Source organism: Chiloscyllium plagiosum, chromosome 19 (genome assembly GCF_004010195.1).
Source record: "Chiloscyllium plagiosum isolate BGI_BamShark_2017 chromosome 19, ASM401019v2, whole genome shotgun sequence".
NCBI lineage: Eukaryota > Metazoa > Chordata > Chondrichthyes > Orectolobiformes > Hemiscylliidae > Chiloscyllium > Chiloscyllium plagiosum.
Window position 1 is genome coordinate 19465973 of NC_057728.1, and position 17689 is coordinate 19483661.

At 40.7% G+C, this 17689-nt stretch overlaps 1 protein-coding gene across 1 annotated transcript; it reads left to right on the forward strand.

The window, feature by feature from the left end:
• Positions 1-526: 526 nt before the first annotated feature.
• yars2 (tyrosyl-tRNA synthetase 2, mitochondrial) lies at positions 527-7641 on the forward strand. Its single transcript, XM_043709250.1, has 5 exons — positions 527-1340; positions 1476-1643; positions 3990-4145; positions 5219-5389; positions 7124-7641. Exons 1-5 carry the CDS (start codon positions 544-546, stop codon positions 7287-7289), a joined length of 1458 nt encoding a protein of 485 aa, XP_043565185.1. The 5' UTR covers positions 527-543; the 3' UTR covers positions 7290-7641.
• Positions 7642-17689: the final 10048 nt, after the last annotated feature.

The window sequence follows — 17689 nt, forward strand, 5'->3', positions numbered from 1 at the left end:
GTGGGCTCAGTTGGTTCCATAGGCAGGTGCTGAGGAAGGAGATGTGGCTGCAGTAGCGAGTCTGCTTCAGGGTCTAGGAGATGACCTGGGGGGGGGGGGGGGGGGGGGGAGTGCAGTGAGACTCACTGAGATCCTTGTAGAGGGAGGAGGAGAACTTCTTCAAGCCTTGGAAGAGGCTTTGCAGTAACATTATAATCAACTAGGAGAAAGTGAGGACTGCAGATGCTGGAGATCAGAACCGAAGAATGTGGCGCTGGAAAAGCGCAGCAGCGTCCGAGGAGCAGAAGGGTTAATGTTTCGGTCATAAGCCCCTTCATCAGGCTGCAGATGCTGTTCTTCCAGCTCGTGCTGAGATTCCCTGGAGCACTGCAGCAAACCCGAGGCAGGATTGTTGGCGCCTGGGAGCTGCAGACAGCGCGTGACTACGGTGCAGAGCGGCCTCCCAGCCGCCACGTGCCACCTCCTTCCTTTACTTTTCAAAACATTCGGCAGTTGGTCCCAGAGTTCATCAGGGACTCGGGTGAGACGTCACGGGTTCCCACGATGCACTGGGAGGCCACTAAGATGGCGGCGCCCATGGCATGGGGCGGCCTGGTCCTAACCCTCTTCGGGAGGCCAAGATCCTTCCTTTCGGTCTCCGGGAAGGTTGCGGTCCGAATCCGGAGCCGGTGTAAAAGTGGCAGGAATGTCCTGCAGCTTCACCGGCGAGGCATCTTTAAAGACATCTTCCCAGAGGGCGGTGATCTGCCCCGGCTGCTCGAGTCCGGGCCCCAGACCGTGTACTGCGGCTTTGATCCCACTGCTGACAGCCTGCATGTGGGCAACCTGTTGGCTCTCATCGGCCTGCTGCACTTCCAGCGGGCAGGCCACCGAGTCCTGGTGCTGCTTGGCGGAGCCACAGCTCGGCTGGGCGATCCGAGCGGCCGGAGCAGCGAAAGGGAGGCCGTGAGTGCGAACACGGTGCAGGAGAACGCCCGGGGCATCCAGGAGGGGATCCTCGGCGTCTTCCATAACCACCGCCTCTGCTTCTGCAACGATGCTGAGGCGGCCAATTTGGGGTCACTCAGTATTCTCAATAACTGGTCTTGGTATAAGGAGAAGGAGGTGGTTGGCTTCCTGGATACAGTGGGTCGGCACTTTCGCATGGCCACCATGCTGAGCAGACACAGTGTGCAGTCCCGGCTCAAGAGCTCAGAGGGCATGAATTTGACTGAGTTCACTTACCAGATGTTTCAGGCATACGATTTTTATTATTTAAATCAACATCACAATTGCAGAATCCAACTGGGAGGGACAGATCAACTGGGTAACATGATATCTGGATACGAATTTATACACAAGTAAAGCACATCTCCCTTAAATATATCCTTCGCAAGTATCTCAATTTATTGTGATTTTCGATTTCCCCATTTTTTTCACGTGTTGAATCTTCGAGTAATGTACGTTTCTTTTAAAACAAACTAATGGTTCTTTAGGGTGACTGGGCAAGACGTATTTGGCATCATGGTACCACTTGTAACTAGTTCATCAGGAGACAAGCTGGGTAAAACTGCAGGAAATGCAGTATGGTTGAACCGAAACAAGACTTCGCCCTTTGAGTTGTACCAGTACTTTGTCAGGCAACCAGATTCAAATATAGAAAGGCAAGTTCTTTCTACTTATGTTTCAGTTTGTTTATAGTTTGTGTTTTTATGGTCTGATGCAAGGCAATGATTTATTAATTTAGGCTCTTTTAAAAATCCTTGGAGATGCTGGATTTCTTTGCCAGGGAAATACATGATTAGGAGATGGTTTATTGATGGGTGCAGTTGCATCATATCTGTGCTTTTTCATAATTATTGCAGTATGCATTATGTTTTTAAAGTGATTATTCATATATGTATCACTCCCTAAGTAGAAAGAGACGTGTTACCAAAATTTCAAAGCTACCATGTTGTGAAGGAAGGAATATAATTTTGATTTTTTTTTCAGATCCTGTAAGAATAGTAATCTGGAGCTGTCGCAGTTTATGCTCTCGCAGACATTCACCATCACTTAAATTTGTTAAGAGTCACAGTAATATGCATGATCTGCACCTTTAGATAATACCATAAGAAATAGGAGCAAGAGTGGGTCGTTTGGCCCCTGAAGCCTGATTCAAAAGGATCATGGCTGATCTAGCCTTCCACATGTCCACTTTCCTGCCCTTTCTCCTATTGTTCAAGAATCTATCTATCTCAGCTATAAAGATACACAAAGACTCTGCCCCCACGGCTGTCAGTGATAAGGAGTTTGAAAGACTTGACTCTCCGAGAGAAGAAATTTCCTCTTATTCTTAAATTGGCTTCCCTTTGTTCTGAGACTATGCCCTCTGGTTCTGGATGCTGTCAAGAGGAGCAACATCCTCTCAGAATTTATCCTGTCATGGTCCTTAGGAGTCTTTAAGAGTTTCAATGTGATCACTTCTTGTTCTTCTAAACTCTGATGAGTAGAGTCCCAAACTGTTTAGCCTTTGCTTGTTAGACAGTTCCTCTTAGTGAAACTTCTCTGAACTGTCTTCAATGAAATGATAACTTACTTTCAATAAAGAGGATCAAAACTACTCACAGTACTCCAAATGTGGCCTCACTAGCATCTTGGATAGTTGCAGTAAGATTTTCCTATTCTATACTCCAATATCCTTGAAATAAGGACTAACATTCCATTAGCTTTCCTGCTTACCTGTTGCACCTATTACTTTGTGTTTCATACACAAGTATTGCCAAGTCAGCTTGTGTTGCAACTTTCTGCCGCTTTTCTCTATTTAAATAACTATTCTTTTCCCAAACCTTGTGAGAATACTAATCATATGATTTAGAACCAGGAGAAGGTTATTTGGCCTCTTGAGCCTGCTCTGCCATTTAGGAAGATAACTGCTGATTTGATTGTGTCCCCAATTCCACTTTGCTGTCTCTCTTTCCTCTCCTGCCCACCTCAGAACTATTTACTGTCTTGATCAAAAGTCTGTTAATTCAGCCATGAATATACTAAAAAAAAAGCTTCTACTACTCTTGGGGAAGAAAACTCCAAAGATCAATGAGGTTCTCGAGACGAAATTCCTTCTCATCTCGGTCTTAAATTTTAGACTCCTTATCTTCAAACTGTGCCCTTTCAATTCTTCCAAAGGAGGAAACATCCACAGCAACCACATTGTCAGTTAGACTAACTGGCCTATAGATTCCTATTTTCCTTCTCCCTCTTTTCTTGAATAGAAATTGTATTTGAAGTTTCCCAAACTGTTGGGATCTTACATGAATCTAGGAAATTTTGGATGATTACATACAATGCATCTACCATCTGAGGGCACTACTAAGATCCGAGGATGCAGGCTTCATGTCCAGATGGCGCATGAGCCTTTAGTCTCATTAGTTTTCCTATACTGCTACTTTCAGTTTTATGATTTTTAAGTACCTCTCTCCCTTTTGCTTTCTCACACTTGGTGGACTCCTCTTTCACTTGTAGTACTGTGCACCATTATTCTTATTTAGAGGTTTTTGCCTAATGATTACTAATTATTTGAAACATAAAATTGTAACAAGTGTCATCTCTGCTTTGAGTAGCCATCAAGAATGAAGAACTGTGCATAGTGTTTTGTTCTTTCTTGACTCTGTTTGCTACATTTGAATTTTTTGAGGAGCAAGTGCCTGACATTCAGTAAGAACCTTTCCTTCCTTTTTGTATTAGAACCTTGGCATGAACATGTAGCTTGAGGAAAAGAATGTCTATGCTTTTAGCCTGGTCCCTCCTTGACCCTAGTGTAGTGTGAAATGTCCTGTTTTTATATGTGTATGCAGCAACGCAGGGAAGGTTATGAACTTGAAAGCTAGACATCAAGTGTCTGTTGTTACAACAGTCTGCTTGCAGTAATATGTATTCTTAATGGTGACGTGGTTTTCTTTTACCTTTATAAAGTATACATATCTATTATGTTATTTCTACCCTTGATCATTTAGCACTTTTGATTTCTTCAGGTATCTAAAACTTTTTACCTTCATCCCACTTCCTGAGATTGAAAGCATTATGGACATCCATAGAAATGATCCAGGAAAGCGAAATGCCCAGAAACGACTGGCAGCAGAAGTGACCAAATTGGTTCATGGTAAAGAAGGACTAGAGACTGCCAAAAGGTAAGTCTTGAGGCTTGTGTACCAAACCCTTAACCCAGAGATTTAGTTCAATTAGGCTTTGCTCCGACAACCTTGAAGTATTAAGCGCTAGTGGCTACAAGGAAATAATAATTGCGAAGTTTATGGACATTTAAAAAAAAACACGACTGTCTCTCCCTATGGATGTTGATCTGTGTAATGTCCATGGAAACCACCTTCCAGAAGATGAATGAGTTTAATAAAACAAAAGACAAATGTGATCTGTTTTACAACAAGCAGTGTCTATTTTTAACTCTAACAGTAACTCAAAATAATTGCAGTAAGATAGCATTATAACCCAGTAACATTTATCTAATTTCTTTGTGTTTTGATGTTACACAACCAAAATTAACAGGAGTACAATTCAACTGGTTACAGTCTGATGGAGAGAATTTTATAGCTTCTATGTGGTATTAGAAAGAGTGGCCAAAACTTGATCAAAGAAGTGGTTTTAAGGAGAGTCTTGAAAGTAAAACAGGGAGAACGAGAAGCAGTGAGATTTGTTTAGGACAAACAAGAGACACTTAATCGATGTCAGCGAGTGCCTCGAATTCCAACTGTATCTGTAACAAACCTGTTCTTTGTATGTTCTGTAGTGAGTATTACAGTTCTAAGTTTGTATTCTTGACAATCCTTTATATGTTAACAAGGGACTTCCTCTTTTACGTTTATACTCCACTCAAATCAGCCCTGGCAGTACTCAACTCAACAGCTTTTTCTATTTTGTTTAAATAACTCAGTGATAATGTCACTTAGGTTTCTTTTAGGTGTCAGCTTGATTCTTAGTAGCCATGTCATCTCAGAATCAGAAAGCTATGTGTTCAAATCTTGCTCCAGGGCTGGAGTTGGGAATATATGGAAGTTGGCTTTATCTCTGTTAAATAGAGCCTGATTGAACCAAATGATTATTGAACAGAATTGGAGAAATTTTCCTATGACTCATGCAGCTTCCAAACCAGCAAATCTATCTTCTCTGTGCCATTCAACTCAATAAACAAATGCTAGTTTATATTCTACTGGTGTTACTGTTCAGTATTTTTGCATTTCCTCTTCAGATGTACAAGAGCACTCTATCATAGTAGTATGGATGCCCTAGAGACTATGTCAGATGAAGAACTGCAAGAATTATTTAAAGAGGCACCATTCTCCGAGAATCTCCTTGAGCCAGGCACAACAATCCTAGACCTTTGTCGTAAAGCTAGTGCTATTCCAGATGGACCAAGAGGGTATGTCACTTGTGAAGAACTTCTAATTGAGTAGGAGAGTTAACATTTCGGCCATAAGCCCTTCATCAAGAACAACATTGACTTTGACTCTCCAGCATCTGCAGTCCTCACTTTCTCCTAAGAAATTTTAATTGTCAATCAATGAATGGTTTTGATAGTCAGGAATGGGGAAGGAACTTCATTAATGATATCCTTATGACTAGCTTATTCATTTATTCTTTATAACCTTTGTGGAGCTGTGCACAGTGGACTTTGACAGTTATGTAGGATTTTACAGCACAGAAGCTACTTTGGATTTCCATTTTCAAGTACATATATAGAGAAGATGGCATAATTTATCTCCGAGCAAAATGGTATCAGCAAAGTTTTGCATTTCTGTTTACAAAGTCCATCTACCTGTCACCTGACTTTAGAAACCTCAAAACTGGGAAAGATTTTGAGCTGGGTTCAGACTAGATCCCAAAGTCATTCAAATCCTCTCAAATTAATCATGTGGGGTTGAGTGCTGAATTCTCAATACCTTATATATTTAATGGAGGGAAGCTAATATCACTAGCCATCTTTCTCTGTAGGTCAGTTGGTCCTCAAACTGCCATAGTTCTCGCCATTTTGTTATAAATTCTTTTCTTGGTTGTAATTTGACATCCAAACCTATGAAATTTGAACAGAAGCAGACAATCTTAGTCTCTGGAGCTTAATCTGCCATTTAATAAGAAAGTGGCTCATGTGTTTGTGTTTTGAGTTTCACATTCTCATCTACTCCCAATACTTTTGATTCCCTTGTCCACCAAGAATCTATCTCACTCTGTTTTAAAACTATTTAATGACCCTGCCACCACTGTCTTCAGAGGCACAAACCTCAGACAAAAAAAAATCACTTCACCTCAATCATAAGAATGAGTCCTACTCTTAAAACAAAGACCCCTGGCTCTGGACTCACTTGCAAGGCGAAACATCCTTTCTGTGCCCACCTTGTCAAGACCATTTAGAACCTTGTACATTTCAACCAAATCACTCTTCACTTTTCTAAACTCCAGTGGAAACAAGCCCAAATTGTCCAACTTATCCTCATAAAATAAGCTATTCATTCCAGGTATCAAACTAGTAAACTTCAGAACTTCTGTCCAAGTAACTGATGTAAATTGGGAGCAGGGTGATTGCTTAAATAGTGATTCTGAAGAAAATACAAACAGTATTTATGAAGTTTCTTAAATAAAGAGACCAAAACTGCACACAGCATTCGAGATGTTATCTTAAAAATGCCCTGTATAACTGAAGTTAACATCCTTACTTTTATGTCTGGTTCCTCTTGTAATAAAGGATAGCATCCCATTAGCCTCTTGCTCATATACTATATCTGCATAATCTTTTGTGACCCATGCAACACTAAACACCCCCTGCACTTGGAATTCCACAGTTGCTCTTACATTGGAAGAATGAAAAAGCAGATTACATTTAAGTAATCTGCTTTTTCATTCTTCCTGCCAAAGTGAACTTCATATTTTGCCACTTATACTCCATCCGCCAGAATTTCACACTCAACTTATTTATCTATCTGTGAACTCTATGTCTTCTTCACAGCCTTCTTTCATACCTGTCTTTAGGCTAGCTGTGATTTTAGCTAATGGTTTCTGTCTAAGTAATTGATATAAATTGGGAGCAGGGTGATTGCTTAAATAGTGATTCTGAAGAAAATACAAACAGTAAAGATGTATTTTTCTTCTCCAATTCTAGGTACCAGATGATCACAGATGGTGGAATTTGGATTAATCACAGACAAGTGACAAAACCAGAACAAGTGCTAATTTTGGGACAGCATATTCTGACAAATGGGCTGTCATTGCTTAGAGTTGGAAAGAAAAATTATCACATAGTCAAATGGCTCAATTTGGCAGAATAGTTACTGTGGTTTGTGGATGTTAATTTGCTTTGATAATGAATATGTATTTCAGATTTAATTTAAAAACATGTTGGAGGCATCAGTTCAAATGGAGGGATCTGGAGTCATGTGGAGTTCTAATCATGTCATTGTCAAGGTTTAACACCTAGGGGTGGTTCCATTAACCCTAGCAATAGACTTCAAGACCTGAAATTGGAAAAGCTTTCAAATTGTAATTCTTGTTATATTTATTGTGTAAATGTTGAAGATTTTGAATGAATCACTTTTCATTAACAGCATATCTTTTCTGTAAAGGGACAACTATAAACCATTTCTCTTGGTCAATCAATTATATTAGATGGATCAATATGAAGAAATTGGTATTTCTATTGTATCATTACTCTTATTTAAGTGGAAATGGGAGAGTATCAAAGGCTGAATACACAGACTTGGTCCCATTTAGGATAACGTTTAGTAAGTTAGAATGTCCTGTTGGTAGTAACTGAAATCCTTCACCCAATTGCATTCTCGGAATGGATCTTCTCTCAAACTCATGATTTTTGGAATCCGCTTTCAGATTTACTTGCTGTCATCTGTTTTATGGAGTCAGTGTGCTATGTATAGACTGCTATGCTCACTGCGTGTGATATGCCACAGAGATGGCTACTGTGATCAAGTGACTAATTTTTACATAAGGCTATTTTTATAAATATATACATAATGTATGGAAAAGCTCCACACAGAAGAAGAACAGGAAATGAATTTGAAAATGTATAAGTTGTAATTTTTATATTTAAGATGTCTTTCAAATACATTTACTATGCATTGCAATGCCTGATATTTGGGGTAGGAATGAAGGAAGGGAAAAGTACAATCACCCATGGTAACTTCTTAATTTTGTTTGACCCTACCAAAGAGGTGGAGCAGTGTGACTTGCAAAACCATTATGATTTACCATCATGTTTCAGAAAGGCCATACAGTTGGCAAGTGCAGGCCAATCAACTTAACCTCAGTGGTGAGAAAACCTTTTGAGACAACAATTCAAGACAAAGTGAAGTCATTTGGACAAATGTGAATTAATTAAGTAAAGGCAGTATTAGTTTTTTAAAAGTATATTGTGTTTTAACTAAGTTGATTTAGATTTTTGTGGTAATGTTGTAAGATGCACTGTGTATGGACTTCTCCAAGAATTTTGATTAAGTGCCATGTAATAGGCATGTCAGCAAAGTAAACAGCTATTAATTAAAAGGGGTAATGTAGAGTAAGTATGAAGTAACTGAGTAACAGACAGAAGAGTGTAATAGTTGCTTTTCAGACTGGATGTAAACTGAGAGTTTCCAGGAGTACAAGAATCACTGCTTTTCTACATTTGTATCAATAACTTTGACTTTGGGTAGAGGGTACAATTTTAGAATATATGTATGTCCACAATGCTTCTAAATCTTGTGTCAAGTGACTGAAAAGTGTGAAGTGATGCATTTTTGGCAGGGAGAGTGAGAAGGTAAAGGATGCAGTTCTAAACAGGTTGTGTGTTTGGAGGGATTTAACACTAAGAAAGAAACAGGAGTAGGCATTTGCCCTCTTGACCTTGCTTCACCATTCAATAGGATCATGGCTGAACTGACATTCCTCACCTCCACTTTCCTGCTCTTTCCCTATAACCCATGTTTCCCTGACTGATGAAGAATCTATCATGCTCAGCTTTAAATATACACAAGGACTCTATATCGCAGCTTTCTGTGGCAAGGAGTTCCAAAGACAATAGACAATAGGTGCAGGAGTAGGCCATTCTGCCCTTCGAGCCTGCACCACCATTCAATATGATCATGGCTGATCATCCTTAATCAGTATCCTGTTCCTGCATTATCTCCATAACCCTTGATTCCACAATCCTCGAGAGCTCTCTGGGGCAGAGCATTCCACACAGCTACCACTCTCTGGGTAAAGACGTTTCTCCTCATCTCTGTCCTAAATGGTCTACCTCGTATTTTTAAGCTGTGTCCTCTGGTTCGGCACTCACCCATCAGCGGAAACATGTTTCCTGCCTCCAGAGTGTCCAATCCTTTAATAATCTTATATGTCTCAATCAGATCCCCTCTCAGTCTTCGAAACTCAAGGGTATACAAGCCCAGTCGCTTCAGTCTTTCAGTGTAAGGTAATCCCGCCATTCCAGGAATTGACCTCGTGAACCTACGCTGCACTCCATCAATAGCCAGAATGTCTTTCCTCAAATTTGGAGATCAGAACTACACACAGTACTCCAGGTGTGGTCTCACTAGGGCCCTGTACAGCTTCAGAAGAACCTCTTTGCTTCTATACTCTATCCCTCTTGTTATGAAGGCCAGCATGCTATTAGCCTTCTTCACTACCTGCTGTACCTGCATGCTTACCTTCATTGACTGGTGTACAAGAACACCCAGATCTCTTTGTACTGCCCCTTTACCTAAATTGATTCCATTTAGGTAGTAATCTGCCTTCCTGTTCTTGCCACCAAAGTGGATAACCATACATTTATCCACATTAAACTGCATCTGCCATGCATCTGACACTCACCTAACTTGTCCAGGTCACCCTGTAATCTCCTAACATCCTCATCACATTTCACCCTGCCACCCAGCTTAGTATCATCAGCAGATTTCAAAGACTTCAAACTCTCAGCAGAAATCTCTCCTCATCTCAGTTTTAAATTGGTTGCCCCTTTATTCTGAGCCTGTGCCCTCTGGTCCAAGACTTTCTCAAGTCGGGGAAAATCGTCTTCACGTTACCCTTAAGAATCCTACACATTTCAAATGAGGTCACTTCTCATTCTTTTAAATTCCAATGAGTAGAATCCCAACCTATTTAACATTTGCACATAGTACAGTCCCTTCATAGCAGGAAGTATCCTAGTGAGACTTATCTGAACTGCCTCCAATGAAATCGTATCATTTCTTAAATAAGGGGACCAAAACTGTTCGCAGAACTCCAGATGTGGTCTCAGCAGCTCCATGCATAGTCACAGTAAGACTTCCCTATTCTTATACTCCCAACCCCTTAAAATAAGGGCCAACATTTCATCAGCCTTCCTGATTACCTGCTGCATTGGTGTGCTAGCTTTCAGTGTTTTGTATCTGTGTTCAGGTATACTGTTGAGGGAGATGGCTCACCAGGAAGAGGCAGCAGTAGCCAAGTTCATCACACAATGGCGGACTCTGCTGTTCAGAAGGGCGGGAAAAAGAGTGGAAGGGCTATAGTCATAGGGAATTCGATTGTAAGGAGAGTAGATAGGTGTTTGTGGTTGTAAATGAGATTCCTGAATGGTATATTGCCTCCCAGGTGCATGGGTCAGCGATGTCTCTGATCGACTACAGAAAAGTCTCAAGAGGAAGGGTGAACAGCCAGTTGTTGTGGATGTAGGCACCAATGATAGAGGTAAAAAAAAAACGGGATGAGGTCCTACAAGGAGAATTTAGGGAGTTAAGAAACAAATTAAAAACTAGGACCTTAGAGGTAGTAATCTCAGGATTGCTACCAGTACCACGTGCTAGTCAGATTAGGAATGATAGAATAACCAGGATGAATGTGTAGCTTGAGAAATGGTGCAGGAGAGAGGGGTTTAGATTTTTGGGACATTGGAAACAGTTCTGGGGGAGATGGGACTATTACAATTGGATGGTCTACACCTGGGCCAGACTGGAACCAGTGTCCTTGGGGGTGCTTTTGCTAACGCTGTTGGGGAGGGTTTAAACTAATGTGGCAGGGGAATGGAAACCAAATTAGGAGGCTGGTGAACAGGAAGGAGATAGTAACTAAAACCTGTAAGGAACTAGATAATGATGTTAGTGTGAGTAAGGGGAAGAGTAGGCAGGAAGCGGAGGATGAATGCATTTGTTTTAATGCAGGAAGTATAGTAGGTAAGGCAGATGAATTTAGGGCTTGGATTAGTACCTGAGAGTATGATGTTATTGCTATTACTGAGACTTGATTGAGGGAAGGGCATGATTGGCAGCTAAACATCCCAGGATATCGATGCTTCTGGTGGAATAGAGGGAGGTAAAAGGGGTGGAGGAGTTCATTACTGTTCAGAGAGAATATCACAGCTGTGCTGAAGGAAGGCACTATTGAAGACTCGAGCAGTGAGGCAATATGGGTAGAGTTCAGAAATAGGAAGGGTGCGGAAATAATTTTGGGATTGTACTACAGGCCTCCCAATAGCGAATGTGGGATAGAGATACAAATATGTAGAGAGATCATAGAAAGATGTCAGAGCAACGGGGTGGTAGTGATAGGAGATTTTGATTTTCCCAACATGACTGGGATTCACTTAGTGTTAGAGGTCTGGATGGAGCAGAATTTGTAAGGAGCATCCAGGAGGGTTTTCTAGAATAGTATGTAAATAGTCCAACTTGGGAAGTGGCCACAGTGGACCTGGTGTTGGGGAATGAGCCTGGCCAGGTGGTTAAAGTTTCAGTAGGGGATTACTTTGGGAATAGTCATCATAATTCCATAAGTTTTAGAATACTCATGCACAAGGATGAGAGTGGTCCTACAGGAAGAGTGCTAAATTGGGGGAAGGCCAACTATACCAAAATTCAGCAGGAGCTGGGGAATGTAGATTGGGAGCAGCAGATGGAAGGGAAATCCACATTAGATATGCGGGAGGCATATATGTTCTTGTGGAAATGAAGGATAGAAATGGCAAGATTAGGGAACCATGTGTGACAGGTGAAATTGCTAAGAGGAAGAAGGATGCATACATAAGGTCTAGGCAACTGAAGACAGATGAAGCTTTGGAAGAATATCAGGAATGTAGGACCAATCTGAAACAAAGAATTAAGACGGCTAAAAGGGGTCATGAGATATCCTTAGTGAGCAGAGTTAAGGAAAACCCCAAAGCCTTTTATTCACATAAAAGGAGCAAGAGGGTAATCAGGGAAAGGGTTGGCCCACTCAAGGACAAAAGAGGAAAGTTATGTGTGGAGTCAGAGAAAATGGGTGAGATCCTTAATGAGTACTTTGCATCGGTATTCACCGAGGAGAGGGACATGACAAATGTTGAGGTGAGGGATAGATCTCTAATTACTCTCGGTCAAGTCGGCATAGAGAGGGAGGAAGTGTTGTGTATTCTAAAAGGTATTAAGGTGGACAAGTTCCCAGGTCTGAATGGGATCTATTCCAGGATACTGAGGGAAGTGAGAGAGGAAATAGCTGGAGCTTTAATAGATATCTTTGCAGCATCCTTGAACATGGGGGAGGTCCCAGAGGACTGGGAGGCATACAGCATGCTTTCTTTCATCGAACGGGGTATTGAGTACAAGATTTGGCAGGTCATGTTACAGTTATACAAGACTTTGGTTTACCCACATTTGGAATACTGCGTACAGTTCTGGTCGCCAAATTACCAAATGGATGTGGATGCTATGGAAAGGGTGCAGAGGAGGTTCACCAGAATGTTGCCTGGTATGAGTAGATTAGGATTATTTTTTGTGGAAAGGAGGAGGTTGAAGGGGGGCCTGATTGAGTGGCCTACAAAATCATGAGAGGTGTACCAAGTTTAAAATCATACAACACCAGGTTATAGTCCAACAGGTTTATTTAGAAGCACTAGTTTTCTGAGCGCTGCTCCTTCATCATGTGGTTATGGAGTATAAGATCATAAGACACAGAATTTATAGCAAAAGTTTACAGTGTGATGTAACTGAAATTATATATTGAAAAAGACCTGGATTGTTTGTTAAGTCTCCCATCTTTGAGAATGACCATGTTGGTTTCAGTTCTTTCATATGTAAATCACAAAGCTTATTTAAAATTTACATTCTCAAGCCAACGTTGGCTGAGTCGTACATGGTGGGAGGTGTCTGTCCATTGTGGCACAGACAGTCTCACACAGGGCAGCTCACACCTTAAATTCATTATCTGGACTGACATGACACCAGCTGTTAAAGTTCACTTGAAAATGTAACTTCACAGCCCTGAACTATGGTTAATTTAGCATGGCGAATTTCACCTAATCTGCACATCTTTGGACTGAGAGAGGAAACCGAAGCACTCAACGGAAACCCATGCAGACACGGGGAGAATGTGCAAACGCCACACAGACAGTCGCTTGAGGCTGGAATTGAACCCGGGTCCCTGGCACTATGAGGTAGCAGTGCTAACCACTGAGCTACTGTGCCAGTGTTGATGGAAAATTGTTTATACCATTGGCTGATGACAGGTAGAGTTAGCATCAAAGGCTTTTAGTAAAAATACAATATTGCAGATGATGGAAATCTGAAATAAAAGCAGAGAATCTCAAAACATTAACCCTATCTCTCTGTCGACTGATGCTGCCAGAACTGAATTTCTCCATTTTCTGTTTTTATCTTTGAAGGCTATTAACTCATTTTCAATTTGTAATGAAAAAGGATTTACTTGAGTTCATGAAACCTAGAGTTTTAGACTGTCGAAGGAAATTTGGAAGAGACCTGATTGGGGTGAGAATCAAATATATTCTTTAGGGAAAAATAGGTTTTTCAGAGTAGTTAGGGAATACGTTAGCTCAGTAGAAAATTATATTTTGTGTGACAGGGTGGATAGCAAGAAACTTTTTCTCAGAGCGGAGGACTCAATTACTTGGAGTCACGAGTTCAAAGTGAAAGGGGAAAGGTTTAGGGGAGAGTTCTTTTCATGGAAAGTTCTTTATGCAGAGGGTGGTGGGTGCTAGGAATATGTTGCTAGTGGAGGTGGTAAAGGCAGGAACGATAGTGCCATTTAAGATGTATCTAGACAGCTACATGAATGGGCAGGGAGCAAAGGGATACAGATCTTTAGAAAATAGGCATCAGGTTTAGATAGAGGATCTGGATCGGCGCAGGCTTGGAGGGCCGAAGAGCCTGTTCCTACGTTGTAAGGTTTTTTTATTCTTTGTATCCTGAAGTCCCTTTGTGTTCCAGCCTTCTGCAGTTTTTTTTTCCATTTAAATAATACTTTTTTTTGTTCCAAAATGAAGATCTACTGCATTTGTCAAATTTCTTAACCTATCAATAACTCTCTGTAAATAGTTTTTATCAGTCTCGCAACTTGCCTTTCCACCTATTTTTGTGTCTTCTGCAAACTGGGCTACAGTACACTTCCTCCAAGTTATTAGTATTAGATTGTAAGCAGTTGCGGTTCCCCATACAGATCCCTGTAGAACTCAACTGGTTACAGGTCTCCAACATGAAAAAGAATCCCTTACCTCCACTCACAGTTTCCTGCCCATTTATCAATTCTCTATCCATACAAATATAGTGCCTTTAACACCACAGGCTCTTATGACTTAGTTGTGATTGTATGTGTACAAATCGGTGAAGATAGCAGGTCGTGTTAAGGAAAATGATTAACAAGGTAAAGGGAACTGGTGGGATCAACCATTTCTCAAGATCTTGCCAGCACAAGGATTTCATCAGCAGCCCCCATGGCAAATTGTTATTTATTGTCTTCACCCCGAGTTGGATCTTGAGCTTTATAAATTGCAGGTATTAAAGCAAGGAATTAAAACACTGAGGGGGGGTTCGTGACTCAACAGTAGTATTATGTCTAATTCCGGGCAAACTTCAGAAAAAAATGTGAAGGTATTGGAGAGGATGCAGAAGAGATTGACAAGAATAGTTCCAGAGTAAAGGATTTTCATTACATGGATAGATTGGAGAAGCTCGGACCGTCCTTCTTGGACAACTCTGGGAGGAAATTTGATAAAGGTTGTTCTGACTTTGTAGAGACTGATAATTTTTGTAAAAAGAAATGGAGGCAACCAGTTATCAGCTGAGGACATGTTCAGGCCTCATGTTTTAAGATATTTATTATAACAAATTACTAAAAACACTTAACTAAACACTATCATTGTATGCAACTATACTTTAAACCAGAGAACAGAATATCTCCCCTCTTATTCTGGGCACAACCAAAGAAACACAATTTCCAGGTATACTTTACATTTTACTTAACAGACCTTCATGTTTCCCAGAATATAAAGGTTGGATACAGAGGTTTTATTCTTATCTGCTTTTCTTAACCTGGTATCTTGCAATCTTACAATTGTCTTTCACTGAGGTTTTCTTTTCCCAGAGATCATCCCTCTAGCCCAATCTAAGCAACATTTCCAGTCTCAAAATTAGCACCCCATGAATTTAATCTGATCACTAAGCGTGCTAGTTTTCACAGCATTGCTGTATGCTGAATCACGGCAAGTAACTTGGTATCTAGCTGCTTCCTGTCCTGCTAGGCAGACTCAGAACAGGTCACAGATCTTTGTTTTATCTGAAATTAAAGACTGATTCCAAAACACCTATACCTTAGAGACTTTATCATTGTAACAAAAAACACAAGGTATTCAGAATTATTAGGGGTTTGGGTAGAGTAGATTAAAAACTATTCCTATTTGCAGAAGTGCCAAGAAACGGAAGGCACCTATTTAAGGAGACTAGCAATGAAAATAAAATATGAAAGACATTCTTACACAGAGTTAGATCTGGAATATACAGGCTGGGGTGTGGTAGGGACAGATTCAAATGCAAATTGGATAATTACATGACGAGAAAAAGATTTACAGACCTATGATGAAAGAGTGTGTTGGAGATGTAAGGGATATTATAGAGTTGATATTACAGAAAATCACATACATGAAGGGCTGAATAGCCTCTTGTAAGAGTTTCCCAACAGTGGGATCTGGCTCGGTAAAATGTGCCCCAGTTCCCACAATGTTTGCTCTTGGGAGGTATGTGCAGGAGTGAGTCGTGAGTATAAGACCCTTGAAACAGAATGTTGGTGACAACAGAAGTGGGAAAATATGGAGGCGAGCTGGTTCGAGAGCCCATCAAGTTTCTTTGAAACCTCTAATGTTAAAAATAAATTGCATAGGACAACCGTCCCTCCTAATTTTGTGCAGAACCAATTTAATAAATTCATACATAAATAAACATTCCTATGAGGACATAGTTGGAATTTATAAAAATTCTTCGTGGGATAGATATTCAGAAAGTGTTTTCTCTGGCTGGACAGTTTACCAAAAGCTGCAGTTTCTATAATCATGTAAAAATGTCAATTAGACATCAACACTTCACATCCTAATCTTGCCCAAATAAACATTGATAAAAGAGAACACAAAAAGGACAGCTAAAAGATCACTTAAGATGTTAGTCAAGTAAAGTCAATAATTCACTTGAGTTGCCAAAACAGAACCCTTTGTTGAGTTAATGGTTTTACTGGACTGGAGTTTCAGTTAGCTTTACATAGGTCAGCGAATACAAAGGTATTAGGCAACTGGATTGTGCATTGGTACAATTATAACAAATCTTCAATTTCCTTGTGTAAGATGCAAACTGTAGAGTCTGGAAGGGTGTGCATCAGAAGAGATCTGAAAAGTCTGTCAAAACACGAATAAGAGTTTCAGTAGCAAATGGGCTAAGACAGTGACGGTTGGCATAGAGACCATAAGACATAGGAGCGGAAGTAAAGACATTCAGCTCATCGAGTCCACTCCACCATTTAATCATGGCTGATGGGCATTTCAACTTCACTTAACCGCACTCTCCCCGTATCCCTTAATTCCTTGCGAGATCAAGAATTTATCAATCTCTGCCTTGAAGATATTTCTATTAATAGATATTTTTATTGAAGAGAAAGGAAATTTTTAAACTTTTTTTACAAACTTACAAAATAACACAAACAAATATAAACACATATATATAAAGTGAGTGCCCCACACCAACACTTAGATACGTTTAGTAAAGATAAAACAAAGTATAAACATATAAAACTATAAAGTTACAATCCCAGCAAGTAATAGATAACTAAAGTACAATAACAGAAGAAAAAAGAACCCCCACTCTAAAAAAAAATTGAGGTCGGACAAAGCACACGCCCACACACATACCCCCCCAAAACGAATCAATTAAGCCGCCTGGCCTGAAAAAAAAAGAAAATCACACAGTGGATAACAAATAAGCCCCCCTCCCTGCCCCCTTGGAGACGATATTAAACAATAAAGGGGATGAAAAGAAAAAGAAAAGGTAAACCGGGGGGGGGGCAAAATAGCATCATTAGCCATACGGTTTAATTCTTACAGTCTATTTAAGAGTCCAAAAATTCTTTAGCCTTCTCCAGTGGTTCAAAGTTGTAAACGGATCCTTCATGGCTGAAGCACAGCAAGGAATATTGGATGTTTAAGTCTCTCAGACGCTTCTTCGCCTCATCAAATGCCCTCCTTTTGCGGACCACGGCTGGAGAAAAATCTTGGAACAGCATAATCCTCGAGCCCTTGTACACCACTTTCCCCTCCCCCCACCTTATCTCAGTCCCAACCCTCGGACTCAGCACCGCCTTCTTGACCTGCAATCTTCTTCCTGACCTCTCCGCCCCCACCCCCTCTTCGGCCTATCACCCTCACCCTAACCTCCTTCCACCTATCGCATTCCCTACA